Source organism: Centroberyx gerrardi, chromosome 4, assembly GCF_048128805.1.
Source record: "Centroberyx gerrardi isolate f3 chromosome 4, fCenGer3.hap1.cur.20231027, whole genome shotgun sequence".
Lineage (NCBI taxonomy): Eukaryota > Metazoa > Chordata > Actinopteri > Beryciformes > Berycidae > Centroberyx > Centroberyx gerrardi.
This window is the reverse complement of record NC_136000.1, coordinates 33,165,381-33,184,208: the sequence shown is the minus strand read 5'-3', so window position 1 is coordinate 33,184,208 and position 18,828 is coordinate 33,165,381. Positions and strand designations below refer to the sequence as shown.

The 18,828-nt window shown below is 45.3% G+C and overlaps 1 protein-coding gene across 1 annotated transcript in view; it reads right to left on the bottom strand.

Annotated features, from left to right (window-relative positions):
- Positions 1–18,615, bottom strand: part of shank2b (SH3 and multiple ankyrin repeat domains 2b) — a 287,358-nt gene extending 268,743 nt beyond the window's left edge. Inside the window, 1 exon segment of the mRNA XM_078283292.1 lies at positions 18,418–18,615. Coding sequence (XP_078139418.1) covers positions 18,418–18,615 — 198 coding nt within the window.
- Between the last annotated feature and the right edge of the window lie 213 nt (positions 18,616–18,828).

The window sequence follows — 18,828 nt, the reverse complement described above, 5'->3', positions numbered from 1 at the left end:
CCCGATCATCGCTGCTTGCAGCTTTAATTATTATTATTTTTCCCTCCAATGAATCGCATTTTTGAGGGCCTAAACGTGCTGGAAAAGTTGTGAAACTTTGCACAGACGTCAGAAGTGGTGAAAAATTACATATTTTATGGGTCTTGCGCATGGGTTTGGCTAAATGGCTCAATAGCGCCCCCTACAAAATTTCAAAAAAATACTCATCGCTCTACGTTTCACCTACATGTACCAAATTTGGTAGGCACATGTATCATGTCCAGACCTACAAAAAACATCAATACGTGCCATGACCTAAACCCAACAGGAAGTCAGCCATTTTGCATTGATTGTGCCATTTTTGTGCGTTTTTGCCCATTTACAGGGTTCATACTTTAACGAACTCCTCCTAGACGGTTAATCGGATCCATCTCAAACTTGCTCAGCGTACATAACAGACCTTGACGATCAAAAGTTATTAAAAGCTTGAGTTTTCCTCCAACGGTGTGGGCGTGGCCTGGCGTCGAATTTCCATGTTTCGCCATGAAACAGGAAGTGCCTGTAACTCCACCGTACATGCTCACATCTGCCCCAAACTTCACATGTTTGATAAGTGTCACAGTCTGAACACATCTAAAGGCCAATATTCAGTTATAGTCATGGGCGGGGCGTCGCATTTCCATGTTTCGCCACGAAACAGGAAGTGGTTTGTAACTCCACTGTACATGGTCAAGTCTGCCCCAAACTTCACATGTTTGCTAAGTGTCACAGTCTGAACACATCTAAAGGCCAATATTCAGTTATAGTCATGGGCGGGGCGTCGAATTTCCATGTTTCGCCACGAAACAGGAAGTGGTTTGTAACTCCACTGTACATGGTCAAGTCTGCCCCAAACTTCACATGTTTGCTAAGTGTCACAGTCTGAACACATCTAAAGGCCAATATTCAGTTATAGTCATGGGCGGGGCGTCGAATTTCCATGTTTCGCCACGAAACAGGAAGTGGTTTGTAACTCCACTGTACATGGTCAAATCTGCCCCAAACTTCACATGTTTGCTAAGTGTCACAGTCTGAACACATCTAAAGGCCAATATTCAGTTATAGTCATGGGCGGGGCGTCGAATTTCCATGTTTCGCCACGAAACAGGAAGTGGTTTGTAACTCCACTGTACATGGTCAAATCTGCACCAAACTTCACATGTTTGCTAAGTGTCACAGTCTGAACACATCTAAAGGCCAATATTCAGTTATAGTCATAGCGCCACCTACTGGCAAAACAGGAAGTGCTTTGTATCTCGGCTGTACGTGGTCAAATCTGCCCCAAACTTCACATTTTTTATGAGAGTCCTGGCCTCAACATTTCTACATGCCAATATTCTGTTATAGTCATAGCGCCACCTACTGGCAACACAGGAAATGGCTTGTAACTCGGCTGTACGTGGTCTACTCTGACCCAAACTTCACATGTTTGATGACAGTCCCAGCCTGAACAAATCTACATGGCAATATTTAGTCATAGTCATAGCGCCACCAACTGGCAAAACAGGAAGTGGTTTGTAACTCGGCTGTACGTGGTCAAATCTGCCCCAAACTTCACATGTTTGCTAAGTGTCCCAGCCTGAACACATCCACAGGCCAATATTCAGTTATAGACATAGCGCCACCTACTGGCAACACAGGAAATGACACGTTATATACAGAAAATCAGAGTCGCGTCTACAGGTCGGTGTCCAGCAATGATGCCGCGGCTGCGGCACACCCCGACATGCGCGAAGTGCGAGGGCCCGATCATCGCTGCTTGCAGCTTTAATTATTATTATTTTTCTCGGGCCAAATAAATCGCATTTTTGAGGGCCTAAAGCTGCTCGAAAAGTTGCGAAACTTTGCACATGCCTCAGAAGTGCTGAAAATTTACGTATTTTATGGGTCTCGCGCATGGGTGTGGCAAAATGGCTCAATAGCGCCCCCTACAAAATTCAAAAAAATACTCATCGCTCTACGTTTCACCTACATGTACGAAATTTGGTAGGCACATGTATCATGTCCAGACCTACAAAAAACATCAATAGGTGCCATGACCTAAACCCAACAGGAAGTCAGCCATTTTGATTTGATTGTGCGTTTTTGCCCATTTACAGGGGTCATACTTTAACGAACTCCTCCTAGACGGTTCATCGGATCCATCTCAAACTTGCTCAGCGTACATAACAGACCTTGACGATCAAAAGTTATTAAAAGCTTGAGTTTTCCTCCAACGGTGTGGGCGTGGCCTGGCGTCGAATTTCCATGTTTCGCCATGAAACAGGAAGTGCCTGTAACTCCACCGTACATGCTCACATCTGCCCCAAACTTCACATGTTTGATAAGTGTCCCGGCCTCAACATTTCTACATGCCAATTTTCAATCACAGTCATAGCGCCACCTACTGGCAACACAGGAAGTGCTCTGTAACTCCACCGTATATGGTCAAATCTGCCCCAAACGTCACATGTTTGATGACACTCCCGGCATGAAGACATCGACATGCCAATATTCAGTTATGGTCATAGCGCCACCTACTGGCAACACAGGAAGTGGTTTGTAACTCGGCTGTACGTGGTCAAATCTGCCCCAAACTTCACACGTTTGATGAGACTCCCGGCCTCAACACATCTACAGGCCAATTTTCAATCATAGTCATAGCGCCACCTATTGGCAAAAGGAAATGACATGTTTTATAATGAAAATTCAGAGTCACGTCGACCGGTCGGTGTCCAGTAACGACGCCGCGGCTGCGGCACACCCCGACGTGCGCGAAGTGCGAGGGCCCGATCATCGCTGCTTGCAGCTTTAATTATTATTATATTTCCCTCCAATGAATCGCAGTTTTGAGGGCCTAAACGTGCTCCAAAACTCACCAAACTTTGCACATGCCTCAGAAGTGCTGAAAAATTACATATTTTATGGGTCTTGCGCATGGGTGTGGCAAAATGGCTCAATAGCGCCGCCTACAAAATTTCAAAAAAATACCACTCGCTCTACGTTTCACCTACATGTACGAAATTTGGTAGGCACATGTATCATGTGCAGACCTACAAAAAACATCAATAGTTCCCATGACCTAAACCCAACAGGAAGTCAGCCATTTTGAATTGATTGTGGCATTTTTGGCCATTTTTGCCCATTTACAGGTCATACTTTAACGAACTCCTCCTAGACGGTTCATCGGATCCACCTCAAACTTGCGCAGCGTATATAACAGACCTTGACGATGAAAAGTTGTTAAAAGCTTGAGTTTTCCTCGAACGGCGTGGGCATGGCGAGGCGTCGAATTTCCATGTTTCGCCACGAAACAGGAAGTGCTATGTAACTCCACTCTACATGGTCAAATCTGCCCCAAACTTCACATGTTTGCTAAGTGTCATGGCCTCAAGACATCGACATGGCAATATTCAGTTATAGTCATAGCGCCACCTACTGGCAAAACAGGAAGTGCTAGGTAACTCCACTGTACATGGTCACATCTGCCCCAAACTTCACATGTTTGATAAGTGTCCCGGCCTCAACGTTTCTACATGCCAATTTTCAATCACAGTCATAGCGCCACCTACTGGCAACACAGGAAGTGGTCTATAACTCCACTGTACATGGTCAAATCTGCACCAAACTTCACATATTTGATGAGAGTCCTGGGCTGAAGACATCGACATGCCAATATTCAGTTATGGTCATAGCGCCACCTACTGGCAACACAGGAAGTGGTTTGTAACTCGGCTGTACGTGGTCAAATCTGCCCCAAACTTCACATGATTGATGAGACTCCCGGCCTGAACACATCTACAGGCCAATTTTCAATCATAGTCATAGCGCCACCTACTGGCAACACAGGACATGACACGTTCTATACTGAAAATTCTGAGTCGCGTCGATCGGTCGGTGTCCAGTAATGATGCGGCGGCTGCGGCACACCCCGACGTGCGCGAAGTGCGAGGGCCCGATCATCGCTGCTTGCAGCTTTAATTTAAATTGTTTCTCATCTAGGTCTGGCTCCTTGCTGTCGTATTTGTTACATCCTGAGGACTTTTTAACCTCACCTGTATAACAATTATTGCTCGGACACCTACTGGGAGTAAACCATTTATTTCTGTATGCAGCACACCGACAACAACATGGCATCTTAATTAACTATAACACCTTGTGTGTCCATCTACAGAAAAAGTAAAGGACAAATACACAATTACAATAGATGTCCTATTAAACTACTTACTAAAATTTCCACAATTTCCAAAATAAATCCATAGGCTCTTTAGATGTCTATTACAGTTTTTTCTGATTGCTTAGGCACTATCTTTGAAACTATAGGCTATTTTTGCAAAACTCTACACACTAACCACAAAACCTTACACCAAACCAGCAAAACATTATACATCTCTTGCAAAAGTAAACAATTCTTGCAAAACTCTTCAAACTCTTTTAAAACATTGTGTTTTTGCGTCAACACAAACACACAAACCATCATTTGAATAAGCACACGAAGCACCAACTACGCACTGATAGTATAAATGAAAAACACTTGTGGCTTTTGCTTTTTCTGTGTGCGGGGCATAGCAGTTTGCAATACTGTAAAGTTTTGTCATACATGTAGTAAACACACATACAAAGAAGGGGAAAAAGTTTTTTTTTTTTTTCTTACAGTAAGAAAAAAAACAAAAAACTTTTTCCCCTTATTTGTATTGATGGTGTGTTATGTTCGGAATACACATCCATACTTTACACATTTGGATACCTGTGTGTATGTGTGTTTACGTTACTACATGTATGACAAAACACCTGAAGTTATCCTAATATCAAAAGCATAATTAAATTAATTTACATCGGTGACAATGGAGCTGACAAAACAGTTACATTTGTGTGGAAGCAAAATATTTTTACTTTCACTTTTAGTCAGCATACCTTTTATACTTAAAGTTTACTATTAAAAAAATACTTAAGTGTACTACTTTTTCATAAGAGGTTACAGTTTTGCTAGAAGTGTGTTATGAAATTGCAAACTGAGTGTAAAGCAGTGAGTTGTGCTTACAATTTTGCAAAAAGTGTGTTATAAAATTACAAACTGAGTGTAAAGCAGAGAACGTGCATTCAGTTTGGCACACTTGGTAAATGCATTGGCTACAAGTGTTAATGGTTTCAGAGATAGTGCTTCAAGAATCACTGTTAGTGTTTAAGCATTCAGAAAAAACTGTAACATACATCTTATATAATCTGCTTCTTATATTACTAATCAACTATTCATTTATTTATTTAAACAATCAAAGCAACTCTGGGGTGAGGGTGGACTACCTCAGACCCCTGACTATACCCATGGGGTTTATTCTGCCCCAGTTGGTTTTGGTAAGTAATCGGTAATCGGCGGTCAACCGGAACCTCAGTCTCTCTGTGTCTCAGTGGTGAGTTCGAAACAGATGCTGATCTAGGAGGATGTGTTCCAGTCTCTTTGACCTGAGAATCAGGAGCTGAGACCTCAGCTTCAGGTGTAAATGAGCTTTGGCCTTGTGAAGGTTGACAAACAGATGGATCGACAGGCGATGCATCAGGACAGTTCTCGGAAGACAGTTCTGTGGGTGTTGGTGTTTGTAACAGTTGGTCGACGTGCCTTCTCCAGATGGTGTCTGCAACCGTCTGAACTGTATAAGATACCGGTCCAGTCTGCACGATGACAGTGGCAGGAACCCACTTAGGTCCACTACAGTAGTTCCTCGCCAACACAGATTCACCTGGAGCAAAGACTTGATCTGCTTCTTTTGCTGCTGCAAAACTGTGTCCTTCACTGATGTTGGCTTCAGGAGGTCAAAGTTGGTTCAAAGATCTTTTTTTAACAACAGGCTGGCAGGTGATGCCGTAATGGTTGCATGTGGCGTGTTGCGATAGGTCAGCAGGAACCTGTGCAATCGTTGATGAAGTGTTCCCTGACCTCGTGATGCCTTCAACGCGTGCTTCATGGTTTGCACAAACCTTTCCGCAAGACCATTAGTTGCAGGATGATAAGGTGCTGATCTTATGTGCTGCACGCCATTTGCTTGCAAGAATGAAATTGTGGTCCATTATCAGAAACTAGTTGAACGGGAGATCCAAAGCGGCTGAATATCTCCCCCAGCTTCTCAACTGTTTTCTCAATAGTGGTGGATCTCATGATAGCCACTTCAGGCCATTTGCTGTGTGCATCAACAGCGATAGGGAACAATACTGTCCTCAAAAGGTCCTGCAAAATCAATATGCACACGATGCCATGGCTCTTCTGGAAAGTTCCAGGGGTGCAGAGGAGCTATCTGAGGACTGTTCCTGACTTTCTGACATGAGGAACAGGTTTTGGCTATATCCTCGATCTGTCCATCCATTCCTGGCCACCAGAAATAGCTTCTTGCTATTTCTTTCATTCGTACTATACCACTGTGTCCAGAGTGGAGTTGCTGCAACACTGGTTTGCATAGTGACGGTAGAATAACCACTCTCCTTCCCCACAGCAAACATCCAGATTGCACTGACAGCTCTGCCCTCCTTAAAGTCGAGATGAAACGGCATTTCGAGAGTATCTAACTTCCGTATCGTGACGTATTTCCGAGTGAAACAGGAAAGACAGGCGGGACATAACGTTGGGAGGAATTTGATTTGAACGTTGAAAAGTGGGTGTGTCATAACACCCGAAGACACACCGAAGTACCATACTGTTGCTAGCTAGCTAACTAATGAAGTTAATTAGTTAACTTAGGTTCGGGAGCAGGGCCACGCCTCAACCACACCTCTAATCACCTGCCTAGTCTACTTATACCTGGTCAACCCATCCTGCCTCGTTTGTCTCAGATCTCTCGACAACAGACAGACCGTGCATCGCTCTTAAACGCTCGACAGCATTACGTTACTAAATCGATTTCAAACTCACCATGGATCCCGAACTGCGGCTCAATCCACCCGATTCAGAGGACGATGATGACTTGTTCGGAGCCGGTTATCTTCCACCAGACATGCCACAGCAACCAGACCACAGCCAAGCGCCCCAGCGGAGTCGCCTGCGCTCAGTGGTTAACGTACCACGGCCCCGTCGGCTTCTCCACTCAAGCTCCACCAACGAGATCTCTCCGACTCCCAGCAGATCTCAGGCCTCCTCTCCTCCTTCAGCGAGGGCCGAAAACCATAGACAGAGCAGGCATGGTCGTAGGAGCCGGCTCCAACCCTCTTCTCATCGGCAGCAGCCCCCCTCACGTAGGCCTACAGTCCTCGGCGATCCACCACGACGCACTCGCGGTGCGCCCTCATCTTCCACTCGGCAGTCTCCTCGTCCACAAACAGAGCCCGACATCAGAGAGTGGACCGTCGCCCGCCTCCAACGTTTCCTGAGAGGGAAAGGCATTCCCTTCCACCGCGGCGACAATAAAGCAACACTGTTTAAACTATATTCAGCCTCCATCAATACAGCAACAACAAACACCGTACCTCCCGCGCTTCCGGCTTCCTCGCCAGAGCCAACCACCGCCCATGTCGTCAGGCGTGACGTCACAGAGCCTCCGCCGCCACAGCCGCAGCCTGCATCAGCAGCCCCCCCTGGTGGGGGGCAGGTCGTATGTCCCCCTGTGCCTGCTCCCTCCGTTTCAGAATTCTCTCAGCTGATCTCAGCTTTCTTTTCATCCCTGTCTTCGCAGGCTTCACAAAATCCCTGTGCACATACATCCTTTCATCCCATCATCCCTTCCTCTACCCTTCCTTCAGTCACTCATAGCAACATGGCTTCCGCTCCCCCCTTTTCTTTCACAGCCAACACGGCAGCACGAGAGCCCCTTCCAGCAACTCAAGGGGCCCCGCCACAGGCTAATCAAGTCGCTTATTCCCAGCCTCCTCCTTCATTTCCAACTGGTCTGTCCTTCCCCCCCCCCTCCCTTTCTCCATCCCCACCCCTTCCCTTCCCCAACACCCAAATGTTTTTTATCCCTGTGCCAATAATTACACTCTAGCCACAGCAGCTCCACCCACCCAGCCAGCTTCGTCAGTTTGTCGCCCTTCTCCCGTCTCTCCTGCATTACGTCAGCAGATACTCACTGGTAACTACGTAGATTTAGCCCAGCTCCTTCAGCCTTCCATTGTCGACACTAGCCAGCCCAGGGAAATGCAGACTAACTTCGGTTCAGTGCAGCTCCGCCACCCATTACCTTCAAGGTCAAAGGATTTAACTCCTGCAGAATTCGCCCTTGCATTTTCACTTTACCGCAACATTATTTGCTCAGCCTTTCCCGCACGGAGATCTGAGCTAGATGATTATCTATCTATCGTGCTTGACATGGCCTTACGTTTCGGAGGGACCGGTTTTTACAGCTACCACGTCCACTTTGCTAACCAGGCAGCTGGCCGGATACAGCAATTTAATCAGGGAACATACTGGGGCGCCCTCGACTCCGAGCTTTACTGCCGCATCTTCGCAGCCCGCACGTCCCTCTCCTGCGAGTTATGCGGAGCCCCTTCCCACCCCGCTACAGCATGCACAGTCAGTGCTCCACCACCTCGCTCATGTCCCTCTTCCTCACGCAACGCCCCAGTCTTCAACCGCCTATCACAAGCCGCACCCCCACCTCCCATCATTCCCAGGCCCGCGGACATACGTCCTTCAGTCAATGTTCCTGTGCCGAAGGGAGTCGACAAACGGGGAAGGCCAATCCTCTACCAGGGAGGCAGGATGGTGTGCAACAACTTCAACCACCTGGGCTGCACTCTTTCCAACTGCCGCCTCCTGCACGTCTGCTCCTTCTGCGGAGGCGCTCACGCCAGGAGTACCTGCCCCCACAATCCAACCACACCTGCAGACTGACTAGCACGGCATCTCAGCACACCCATTAAGGTACATGTCCTTGCCACTGCTCTACAAAACCATCCAGATAGACAGTTCGTTCACTTTCTCATCAACGGCTTCACACATGGTTTCCATCCAGGTATAGAAGTACTTCCCGATACTTCCCACGTCTCTCACAACCTTCAGTCCGCTCTTGCGGAACCTCACACTGTCGACACCCTATTGGCCAAGGAAGTCAAGGAAGGATTCATGATAGGCCCATTCGACAATCCTCCTTTTCCGGTATTCCACATCAGCCCAATAGGCGTCGCCACTCGGAAATACTCCGGAAAAAAGAGGTTGATAATAGACCTGTCTTCCCCGCATGGTTCACACATTCCGAGCATCAGCAGTGTCATTCCTAGTCCCGATTTCTCTATGCAATATGCAACCATCGACCATGCCATTACCCTCATCCGTTTGGCAGGACGTGGAGCTTGGCTTTCTAAAGCAGACATCACCAGCGCATTCAAAGTCTTGCCAATCCATCCAGACTTCTGGCGTTTTTTCGGTGTTTGCTGGAAAGGTGCATATTATTTTTCTGTGCGCCTTACCTTCGGCTGCAGAAGCAGTCCTAGGATCTTCGACTCTCTTTCAGAAGCCCTGTGCTGGATCCTGACTAACAACCACAGACTCCCTTACATACTCCATCTTCTCGACGATTTCCTCATCGTCACTCCACCAGCCTCACCTCCTCACCTCGGGCTCACTACTCTCACAAAAGTTTTCTCAGAACTTGGTGTCCCTCTTTCTGAGGAGAAAACCTCAGGGCCGAGCACATCCATCGAGTTCTTAGGCATCACCCTGGACTCAATTTCCTTCCAGGCATCTCTGCCCTCAGAGAAAATACAGCGCATCACTCTGCTCCTGTCGAACTATCTCCTGGCAGACAGATGCACCAAACGCCAGCTACTAGCCCTCCTTGGCCATCTCAATTATGCCATTCGCATAATTCCACAAGCAAAATCCTTCCTGTCCAACCTTCTGACTAAAGCTGCAGCCGTCCCCTCTCTCCACAATAGAGTCGATCTGGACGATGCCTGCAAAATGGAAATGCGTATGTGGCAACATTTCCTGTCTTCTTGGAACGGCATTTCCTTCTTCTACGACGACTTCATCACCCAGCCCGAGGACATCCAACTTTACACGGACGCAGCTCCCTCCATAGGTTTCGGTGGCTACTATGGAGGGAGATGGTTCGCTTCTGCTTGGCCCTCAGAGTTCAAATCTCTCGACTCCGAGTCCCGCTCTCCTTCATCCGCGCTTCACGAGCTATACCCCATTGTCATAGCTGCCATTCTTTGGGGGCATGAATGGTCTAGGAAGTCCATACTCATCCACTCCGATAACACTGCAGTCGTAGAGATCCTAAACAAAGGTCGATCCCGTTCTCCAGCCATCATGCAGTTCCTGCGCAGACTCACGTTAATCTCGGCTCAACACCAGTTCATCCTCCGGGCAGCCCACATTCCTGGTCACCACAACAGCATCGCTGATTCATTGTCTCGTTTCTCATTCCAGAAATTCAGACACTTGGCCCCAGAATCGGATTTTCATCCCATACCAATCCCACCGTTTTCAGCCACAACATTCAACTAGCTCCACAGCTGGGAAACCTCTCTAACGCTTCACAAGAAGCTATCCTCAACAGCCTCGCCCCAAGCACTCTCTCAGCCTACCTAACTGGCTGGAATTGTTTCAAGGCATACCACGCCACCTACCAGCTGTCATTCCCCTCTCTGGACGTCATGTCTATCTGCAATTTTATCACCCATGCTCATTCTGTCCAAAAAATCCGGTCCTCCACCATCCAGACCTACTTAGCAGGAATCAACTTCTTCTTCAAACTAGTCACTGGCCTCCATTGTCCTCCTACCTCCCATTCCCATGTTACCATGTTAATCAAAGGCTTGCGCAAACAGGAACCTGCTCTCCCGGCCAGACGCTTGCCACTCACTTCTGACCTTCTCAGCCTCTGCATCCGTTCTCTACGTTCAGGCTACATATTCCCTATGGTCGACTTGACCCTAGAATCCATGTTCCTGCTGGCTTTTTTCGGCTTCCTGAGGTGCTCCGAATTTGCCCCGACTTCATCTGCCTATAATCCTTCTCATCATCCCAGTCTATCTGACATAACCATCCACACTTCCGACTCTCTCATATTCACGCTCCGAAGGAGTAAAACAGATCAGCTGGGAATTTCTTTCCCTATCTACATTTTCCGCCTCGACTCCTATCTCAGCCCATACGAGCCGCTGGCCAAATACATCAGCTCTAGGTATGCCACCAAGGCATCACCTCAACACCCACTCTTTCTCACCGAGACAGGAAAAATGGCCACTCGATTCTGGTTCCAGAAGCATTTACACAGAGTCCTCCACATTTCAGGCATATCTTCAGAACACTATTCGAGCCATTCCTTCCGCATCGGCGCAGCATCCACAGCAGCCAGACTGGGCATCTCGGATCAAACCATCCAGGTCCTCGGCCGCTGGTCATCTCAGGCATATCGCTCCTATATCCGCAACAATCTTAATGATCTCCGTCAAGCTCACACTCAACTCAGCTCAATCTAGATCTGACTCTTTTGGGGGCCTGTTATCAGCTCGGGTGGGAACTTGCCTGAGATGGAACCCCCACACTGAGTCTCCCTCCGCCCGGTCTCCAGTACGTCCTCCCAGACCAGCCTAACACACGACATCCTCCTTCCACCTTCACCCCTCCCCTTACATCCATTCACTTGTGCTCAACATCCAATACCTCTGAATTTCCATTAAACCTTTAAATGACATATTGTTGTGGCGTGGTCCCTGATAGTGAAATGAAGTTAATTAGTTAACTTAGGTTCGGGAGCAGGGCCACGCCTCAACCACACCTCTAATCACCTGCCTAGTCTACTTATACCTGGTCAACCCATCCTGCCTCGTTTGTCTCAGATCTCTCGACCCACCCTCCCTTTCCCTTCCCTTCATCCATCCACCTTCCTACCTCATCCCTACCCCATCCCTCCCTCCGCTCATCCCTACCCACATCCCTTCATCCTCTCTTCCCTCCTCCCCTCATCCCTTCTTACTCAATCCGTGCATACCTCTCCCACGTGTCATTCTAGGTACTGTCTGGGGGCCTGTTATCAGCTCGGGTGGGAACTTGCCTGAGATGGAACCCCCACACTGAGTCTCCCTCCACCCGGTCTCCAGTACGTCCTCCCAGACCAGCCTAACACACGACATCCTCCTTCCACCTTCACCCCTCCCCTTACATCCATTCACTTGTGCTCAACATCCAATACCTCTGAATTTCCATTAAACCTTTAAATGACATATTGTTGTGGCGTGGTCCCTGCTAGTGAAATGAATCTTAGCCTCTTAGCTCTGTGCGCTAAAAGATTGATTGATGGGTGGATGTCATGATATTATTGGTTGAAATTAGTTACGGGCATGCTTACGTAAGCACACGGCATATTGTTTTACAGGAAGAAAACATGATTGAATTTTGATATAAGAATACAATGAAATTGATTTTTGGTATTTTTTTTGGCATATATTGTTAAATAGGTGCACAGTATGACCGGGGATGTGATCTAAAAGGGTTAAAAAGGCATTTTTCATTTCATCTCGTCTTTAAGAGGTAAGGTTTCAAATTGCTGTCGTCGCTGCCAGAGTGGCCCCATACAATAATGCCCAAGACGGGGTCACTGCGCATAGCTTTTCTCACTTGTGAAGCTGAAACAGGAGCATCATCCACCTGGCTAAAGTAGAAGACGTCCACCGTGTGCAACTTTAGTGACAGGAAGTGGTAACCTTGATAAGTCGTTGGCGTTGCAATGTGAGTCTGCCTTACGATACTTGATGTCATATGAATGTGCAGACAACAGCAGCGCCCAACGTTGCAGACGGCTTGCGGCAAGAGATGGTATTCCAGTGTGTGGTCCAAGGATGGTTGTGAAGGGTCGGTGATCAGTAAGGAGTGTGAACCTCCTTCCATATAAGTACTGATGGAATTAACGAACACCGAAAACGCTTCCCGTTCTAGCTGAGCATAGTTGGCCTCTGCTCTGTTCAGGGTCCTCGATGCAAAGGCAATGGGTCTTTCATCCCCGTTTGGCATTACATGCAAAATAACTGCACCCACCCCATATGGAGATGCATCGCAGGCCAGCTTGATTGGGAGCGACAGATCAAAGTGAGTCAGAACCTCTGACCTCACCAACATGTCCTTTGCCTTCTGAAAAGACTCCTGACATGCTTCACTCCATTTCCAAGTCTTTTCTTGGCAGAGTAATTCATGTAGTGGCTTTAACAGCGATGCCAGGTTTGGAATGAAACGACCGTAGTAGTTAAGTAATCCTAGGAAAGAACGCAACTGGCTGGCGTTCTGAGGTGGTGATGCATCCACAATGGCTGTGGTCTTGGATGGGGCTGTGTGCAGGCCCTCGGCATTGATAACATGTCCCAGGTATTCGACAGATTGAAACAAGGGAAGCTGAGTGGACCCAAATGCAGAGATGAGGCTGGAGACAGTTGCAAGTAAACTTAAGAAAAACTTTACTGATTGACTAGGCAACAGTACAAAAAGCTTGGAATTGAAGTCATAGCACTAGGCATGAAAAACTCAAGACTGAGCAACAAATGAAAACACCACAGCACTTAAATAGGCCACTGAGCAGGTGAAACTAATGACTAAATGATAAACAGGTGAAAACAATCAACACAATGATCCTCTACAGGAAACAGTTCATGCTGCCCCCAAGCGGTCATCAGAGGCAGCAGCAGCAGCTCTAACACAGATGACCAGAAAAATTCACATTTTTCCTTGCGAACCCTGAGTCCATATTCCTTCAATCTTTGAAGAGTGGCGTCCAGGTTACGAAGGTGTTCCTCATCAGTGGCTCCAGTGCAAAGGATATCGTCTAGATAGCACTGAACTCCTGGCAGTCCACTGAGGATTTGGTCAATAGCACGATGGAAAAGTGCTGGGGCTGAGGTGATTCCAAAAGGTAGTCGACAGTACCTGAAGAGACCTTTGTGCATGGTAATAGTGAGCAGTTCTCGTGACATCATGCTGGTCATTCTCGGGATTTTCAACACCGAGGGAAAAGCTGGTAGGCCGTGTAAACACACAAACACACACACACACGCACACACACACACAATCTATACATCTCTATTATATTGCTGTTTATTCAGATGCATGTGCACAAAGACAATCTCCTGCTTCAGAGCTGTGAGGCAGAGCGACTGAGGTGCTGTCTGGTTATTAGACGCGATCTACCGCTACAGAACTTTCCAACGATTCTATGCTGTTAATGGTACGACTTTAACATAAGGTGCCCAAAGAACAGGGTAGCTGTCGGATATTGCAAGACGAATGCGAGTACCGTCAATAGAACTTGCAGAAGTTACCTGGTGGTTAGTGCACATTAGTCGGAGTTAGACAGTAGTTACAGTTACATCTCCCAGGAGGTATCATTCAGTTTCTTTTATTATTATCAGTACTGACCTTATAATTATTAACTGCTACCCGGTCCTTACAGGACATTTGGATAATTTCCCAGTGAAGAACCTCAGAGGTCAGAGGTTTGCTTTAGTATACTGTGCTCACCTGGTGAAGTTACATGGTAGCTGCAGTGAAATAACTGAAAATGATTTGACGTTTGAAAAAGAGCCACACGGATTCTTCTCTTAAAACTCATTAATGTCCTGTAAGGACTGGGTAGGTACTGATAACTACATGATAACTTCTGTTAGGCATAGCTATAACTCTGATTACCTCTGAGGTTCTTCACTAGGAGATTATCCAAATGTCCTGTAAGGACCGGGTAGCAGTTGATAATTATAAGGTCGGTACTGATAATAATAAAAGAAACTGAGTGATACTTAACTGTAACTACTGTCTAACTCTGATTAATGTGCACTAACCACCAGGTAACTTCTGCAAGTTCTATTGACGGTACTCACATTCGTCTTGCAATATCCGGCAGCTACCCTGTTCTTTCGGCACCGTAATATAAAGTCGTACCAAGTTTTCCTTTTAATATGTATATGGAGGGGTAACAGTACTACTACTATTGCTACTACTACTACTAGGCTACTACTACTATTACTGCTACTACTACTGCTACTACTACTACTACTGCTACAACTACTGCTACTACTACTACTACTGCTACTGCTACTGCTACTGCTACTACTACTACTGCTACCACTACTACTACTACTACTACTACTACCGTTACTACTATGCATACTACTATGCATACTACTACTGCTACCACTTCTATCACTACTATTACTACTAATAGTTCTACTGCAACTACTACCACTACCTAGTGCATGCGCAAACACCAAGTCAAAGGGACTGTTGCTAGGACAGCAAGCACACTTACATTTTTCTCTGAAAATGTAGCCTTTACTAGTTTATATTTACTCTTGAGCTGTCATTGTTTATTTGGACATAGCTAACTGCAGACGAGACAACACAACAACAATAATAATAGTAATAATTATAATATGTGAACCTATTAAATTTGCACAATTAATGTTAATTCTTTATACACATTTTAAGACTCGTGTAATTTACAAATCTTTTAGGGTCTAAAAATGGGCTGGGATGATAATTTATGGCCAGTAATAATACAATTTAGTGGTCAAATAATATTCATGCCTCAATTACTCCTTCAGGGGCCCAACTGTGAGAGAATGACATTTCCTTGTAGTTTTCACACAACCACCCAGAAAAGAATTCCACTAGCACAAAAACATCAGATAACATGAATTCTCCTCTCTAGCTGTTAACGTAAGTATCGCACCAAATATTTGATATCAGTCGGACTCAGTCACAAAGCCGCTTCAGCATCCTGCCAGCTGTATGCTATCAGATGGAGAATCAACAACACAACAGCACAACAACAGAGAAATACAGTTGGCTACCTCCTACTGAACACACTGACATTTTCACTCAACTTATCTCACTTGTGTATATTACAGACAAAAACTATACTTTTAGTGAGAGGTTTACCTCACCCATGATCTTAAAAGACAAAAAAATCAATTAGCTACTCAACAGTCAACTTAAGATCTTCAGCTCTGTGCTAAGGATTTCCAGCATAATTTTTTTTTAAACATGCCTACCGCAGTCCTGTATTTATGTGGTATATGAACTTCAAATAATATCTACTCATCACTAATGATTAATTACCCCACAAAAAACTATGTTTTAAGTGAAGAGTTAGCGTTTGTCAAAAATCTCAAAACAAAGGAAATTCAATTGGTCATCACCAATGCAACTTCGGCCTGTTGTCCATCAAGGTGTACCTGTCAAATGGCATTGAGATTGATTGTAAAACGGTGGTGATATCGCTTTCTGAAAATCACCATTTTATATTGAGAGGCTGACCAGTGCTAGCTTGAACAAGGTTTGTTTGAATATAAACCTCACAGGCTATTAACAAATTGGCTAGGCTACTGTTGACACAACTAATCCTTCACTCCATTACCACGAGGAGGTGGGCTCCTTTCTGTTTAAATCATTTCTTGTCTTTATCATGCCTCTCCAGTTGTCTTTCATTCATTTTGCAGCAATGCTTGATTTTCTGCTTCAAAAGTCTGCGATTTCAATGCGATTAAGGCAATAATGCGGGTAAGGCATAGTCTGTACTGTCTGTAAATCAAGGGGTAATTGTTACCAATATCTGTCCTCCCCAATGGCTTGTAAGATGTATGAAGGCTAAATTCCTATAGCCATCCAAAGGTGGCAGGACAGGTATGTGTGTTCCATCTGCAGCCTCTAATTTGAGGGATGTGGGGCGCATTTTCAAATAGCTGTGCAATTACACACGTCTCATCTAATGTGGGCACTTAGCACCAGGCTCTTACACAATTGGTACACAAACTTCTGTATGGTTCTTTTGTACACACCAAATTGGTTGGCTGTAACTTCGTATACCGCATAGCTTCCAAGTTTGTACAGTACAAATCATCAGGGGTACAGGAGCATGGATGGTGAAATCCTGGCAACGCTTTGAATGCAGTAGTTCACACAGCTCCATTCTAAAGTTCTCTCTCCACTCTACAACACTGAACTCCCTCAGGACTGCCCGTTCCCACCAATCCACATGCCATATCCTCATCCATAAATGCCGGTTTGCCAGGGGTGCAACAACTGCATGTGTTGTGTCCTTCTTTCCAAGGGTTTCCCAAAAGTAGCCCCTGAAGCACTGCATTTTTAAATTGCAATAGAGAAAGGCCTATGGCTGCAACAAAGAACATGAGGGCGGAATCATTGTTGCAATTGTTTTGGTTTTGATAATGGCGGGATAGACAACTTTCAACAATTCTTTCTGGATAATCTAAATAAGCACTCATGTAAACTATTCTCTATTCTGATTTTACTCATGTAAAAACATAATACTAGATTATTATGTGATTATGTGTGAGTTATCAGTTCATGCAATTATGCAAACAGTTTAAAACAGCAAACAATTCCTGTGATTTTCACCATATACATAGTATTTTCTAAATAATTCATAAAAAGAAAACTTTTACTAATTCCTCTGTAAATTAACAATTTTGTGAAAGTGCACATGAAAAAAGTGTTCTGATATGCAAATTTACACATTGTTTATAAAATAGAACAAATCATAGAATCTTACAAAATCTTATAAAATATAAAATAAATTAGGTAATATGTTTATAATAAAATAAATTAATATCATAACACAAAAAGTGTATTTGTGTTCATATTCAACGTTAAAAATGTAATTCTGATGAGACACCTGTGGTGTCCTGCCTTAAATCAGAATTTTAACCCGACCTACAAGGGTTTGGGCACCACTGTCAGGGTCTAGTCAACATGTGTGCGCACACACACACACAAACACAAACACACACACTCACATGTTTCAATGTACACATCTGTATGTTTGAGCATTTGTACCTGCCTGCATGAACCTGGCTCTGTGTGACTTTCCATGGACAAGTAATCTGCATATAACCCCAAGTACCTTCTGACAGGAATTTGACACTGTGTGTATACTTCTACTAGGCATGTGTACAAGTCCATTTTCTCTTGGTCGACTCTTCAGTATGTGGTCTCAGTAAATATTCCAATATTCAACGTGTGCCAAAATTTCCTTGGCACACGGTTAAAGCAAATTATGGACAAAATACCTCTGATCGGTGGCATATCTTTACAAATCATGTTATCAGTGAGGGCAGAGATTGTCTCAGTTCAAATGTTGTCATTGTTCAGGCTCACTTTGGCTAGCTCCATCTTCCTAGCTATTAGAAATATCTGGATAGAGCCATGCTGCACTTCCACCTAACCAAATTGGCCTTCACCTTGATAAAGATAAAACTGCTACAACACAAGAAGCCCTCTAGTGGCTGCTGTACACCATAGCTCTTACGCAGCCATTTGAGGTCTACAGAGTTCACACTTGTAAAATTAACTGAACGAAATATATCAATATTTAAAGAAAAATTTACAGCCAAATTTAAAAGGTTAACACTGAGCCCTTTGAATGAATATTCTAATAAACACATTTTCGGACCCATCCCTTACTTCAACAGACATTTCAATGTACCCACCGACTGCTGGAGGTCCGGTATGACCACACAGACGACGAGGGAGTCCTGAGGCTCTGTATCTGCCCCAGAGGCCCTGCTGCTGGGCTTGTCTGCTCCTGGTCCTCCTCCCTCCTTGGAGCTCTCGCTGTCTGAAGCACCTGAACCCTCCGACAGAGACTGGGCCATCTCATCCTCGCTGGATGTAGGACTACGAGGCATGTTGGATAGACTGAGACAGAGAGAGACAGAGAACTGTTATATTTTAGGTAATAGGCCATCTATGAGGCATGATAGATTGAGTGGGGGAAAGAGAAATAGCATGAGAAGGAAAAATAGAAAGAAAAGTTAGATGTACTTCAGACATTGAAAATAGGGCTAGAGAAGAGGGTGGACTAGGGAGAAATGGGATGGAGGGAAGAAGAGTTAGAAGTG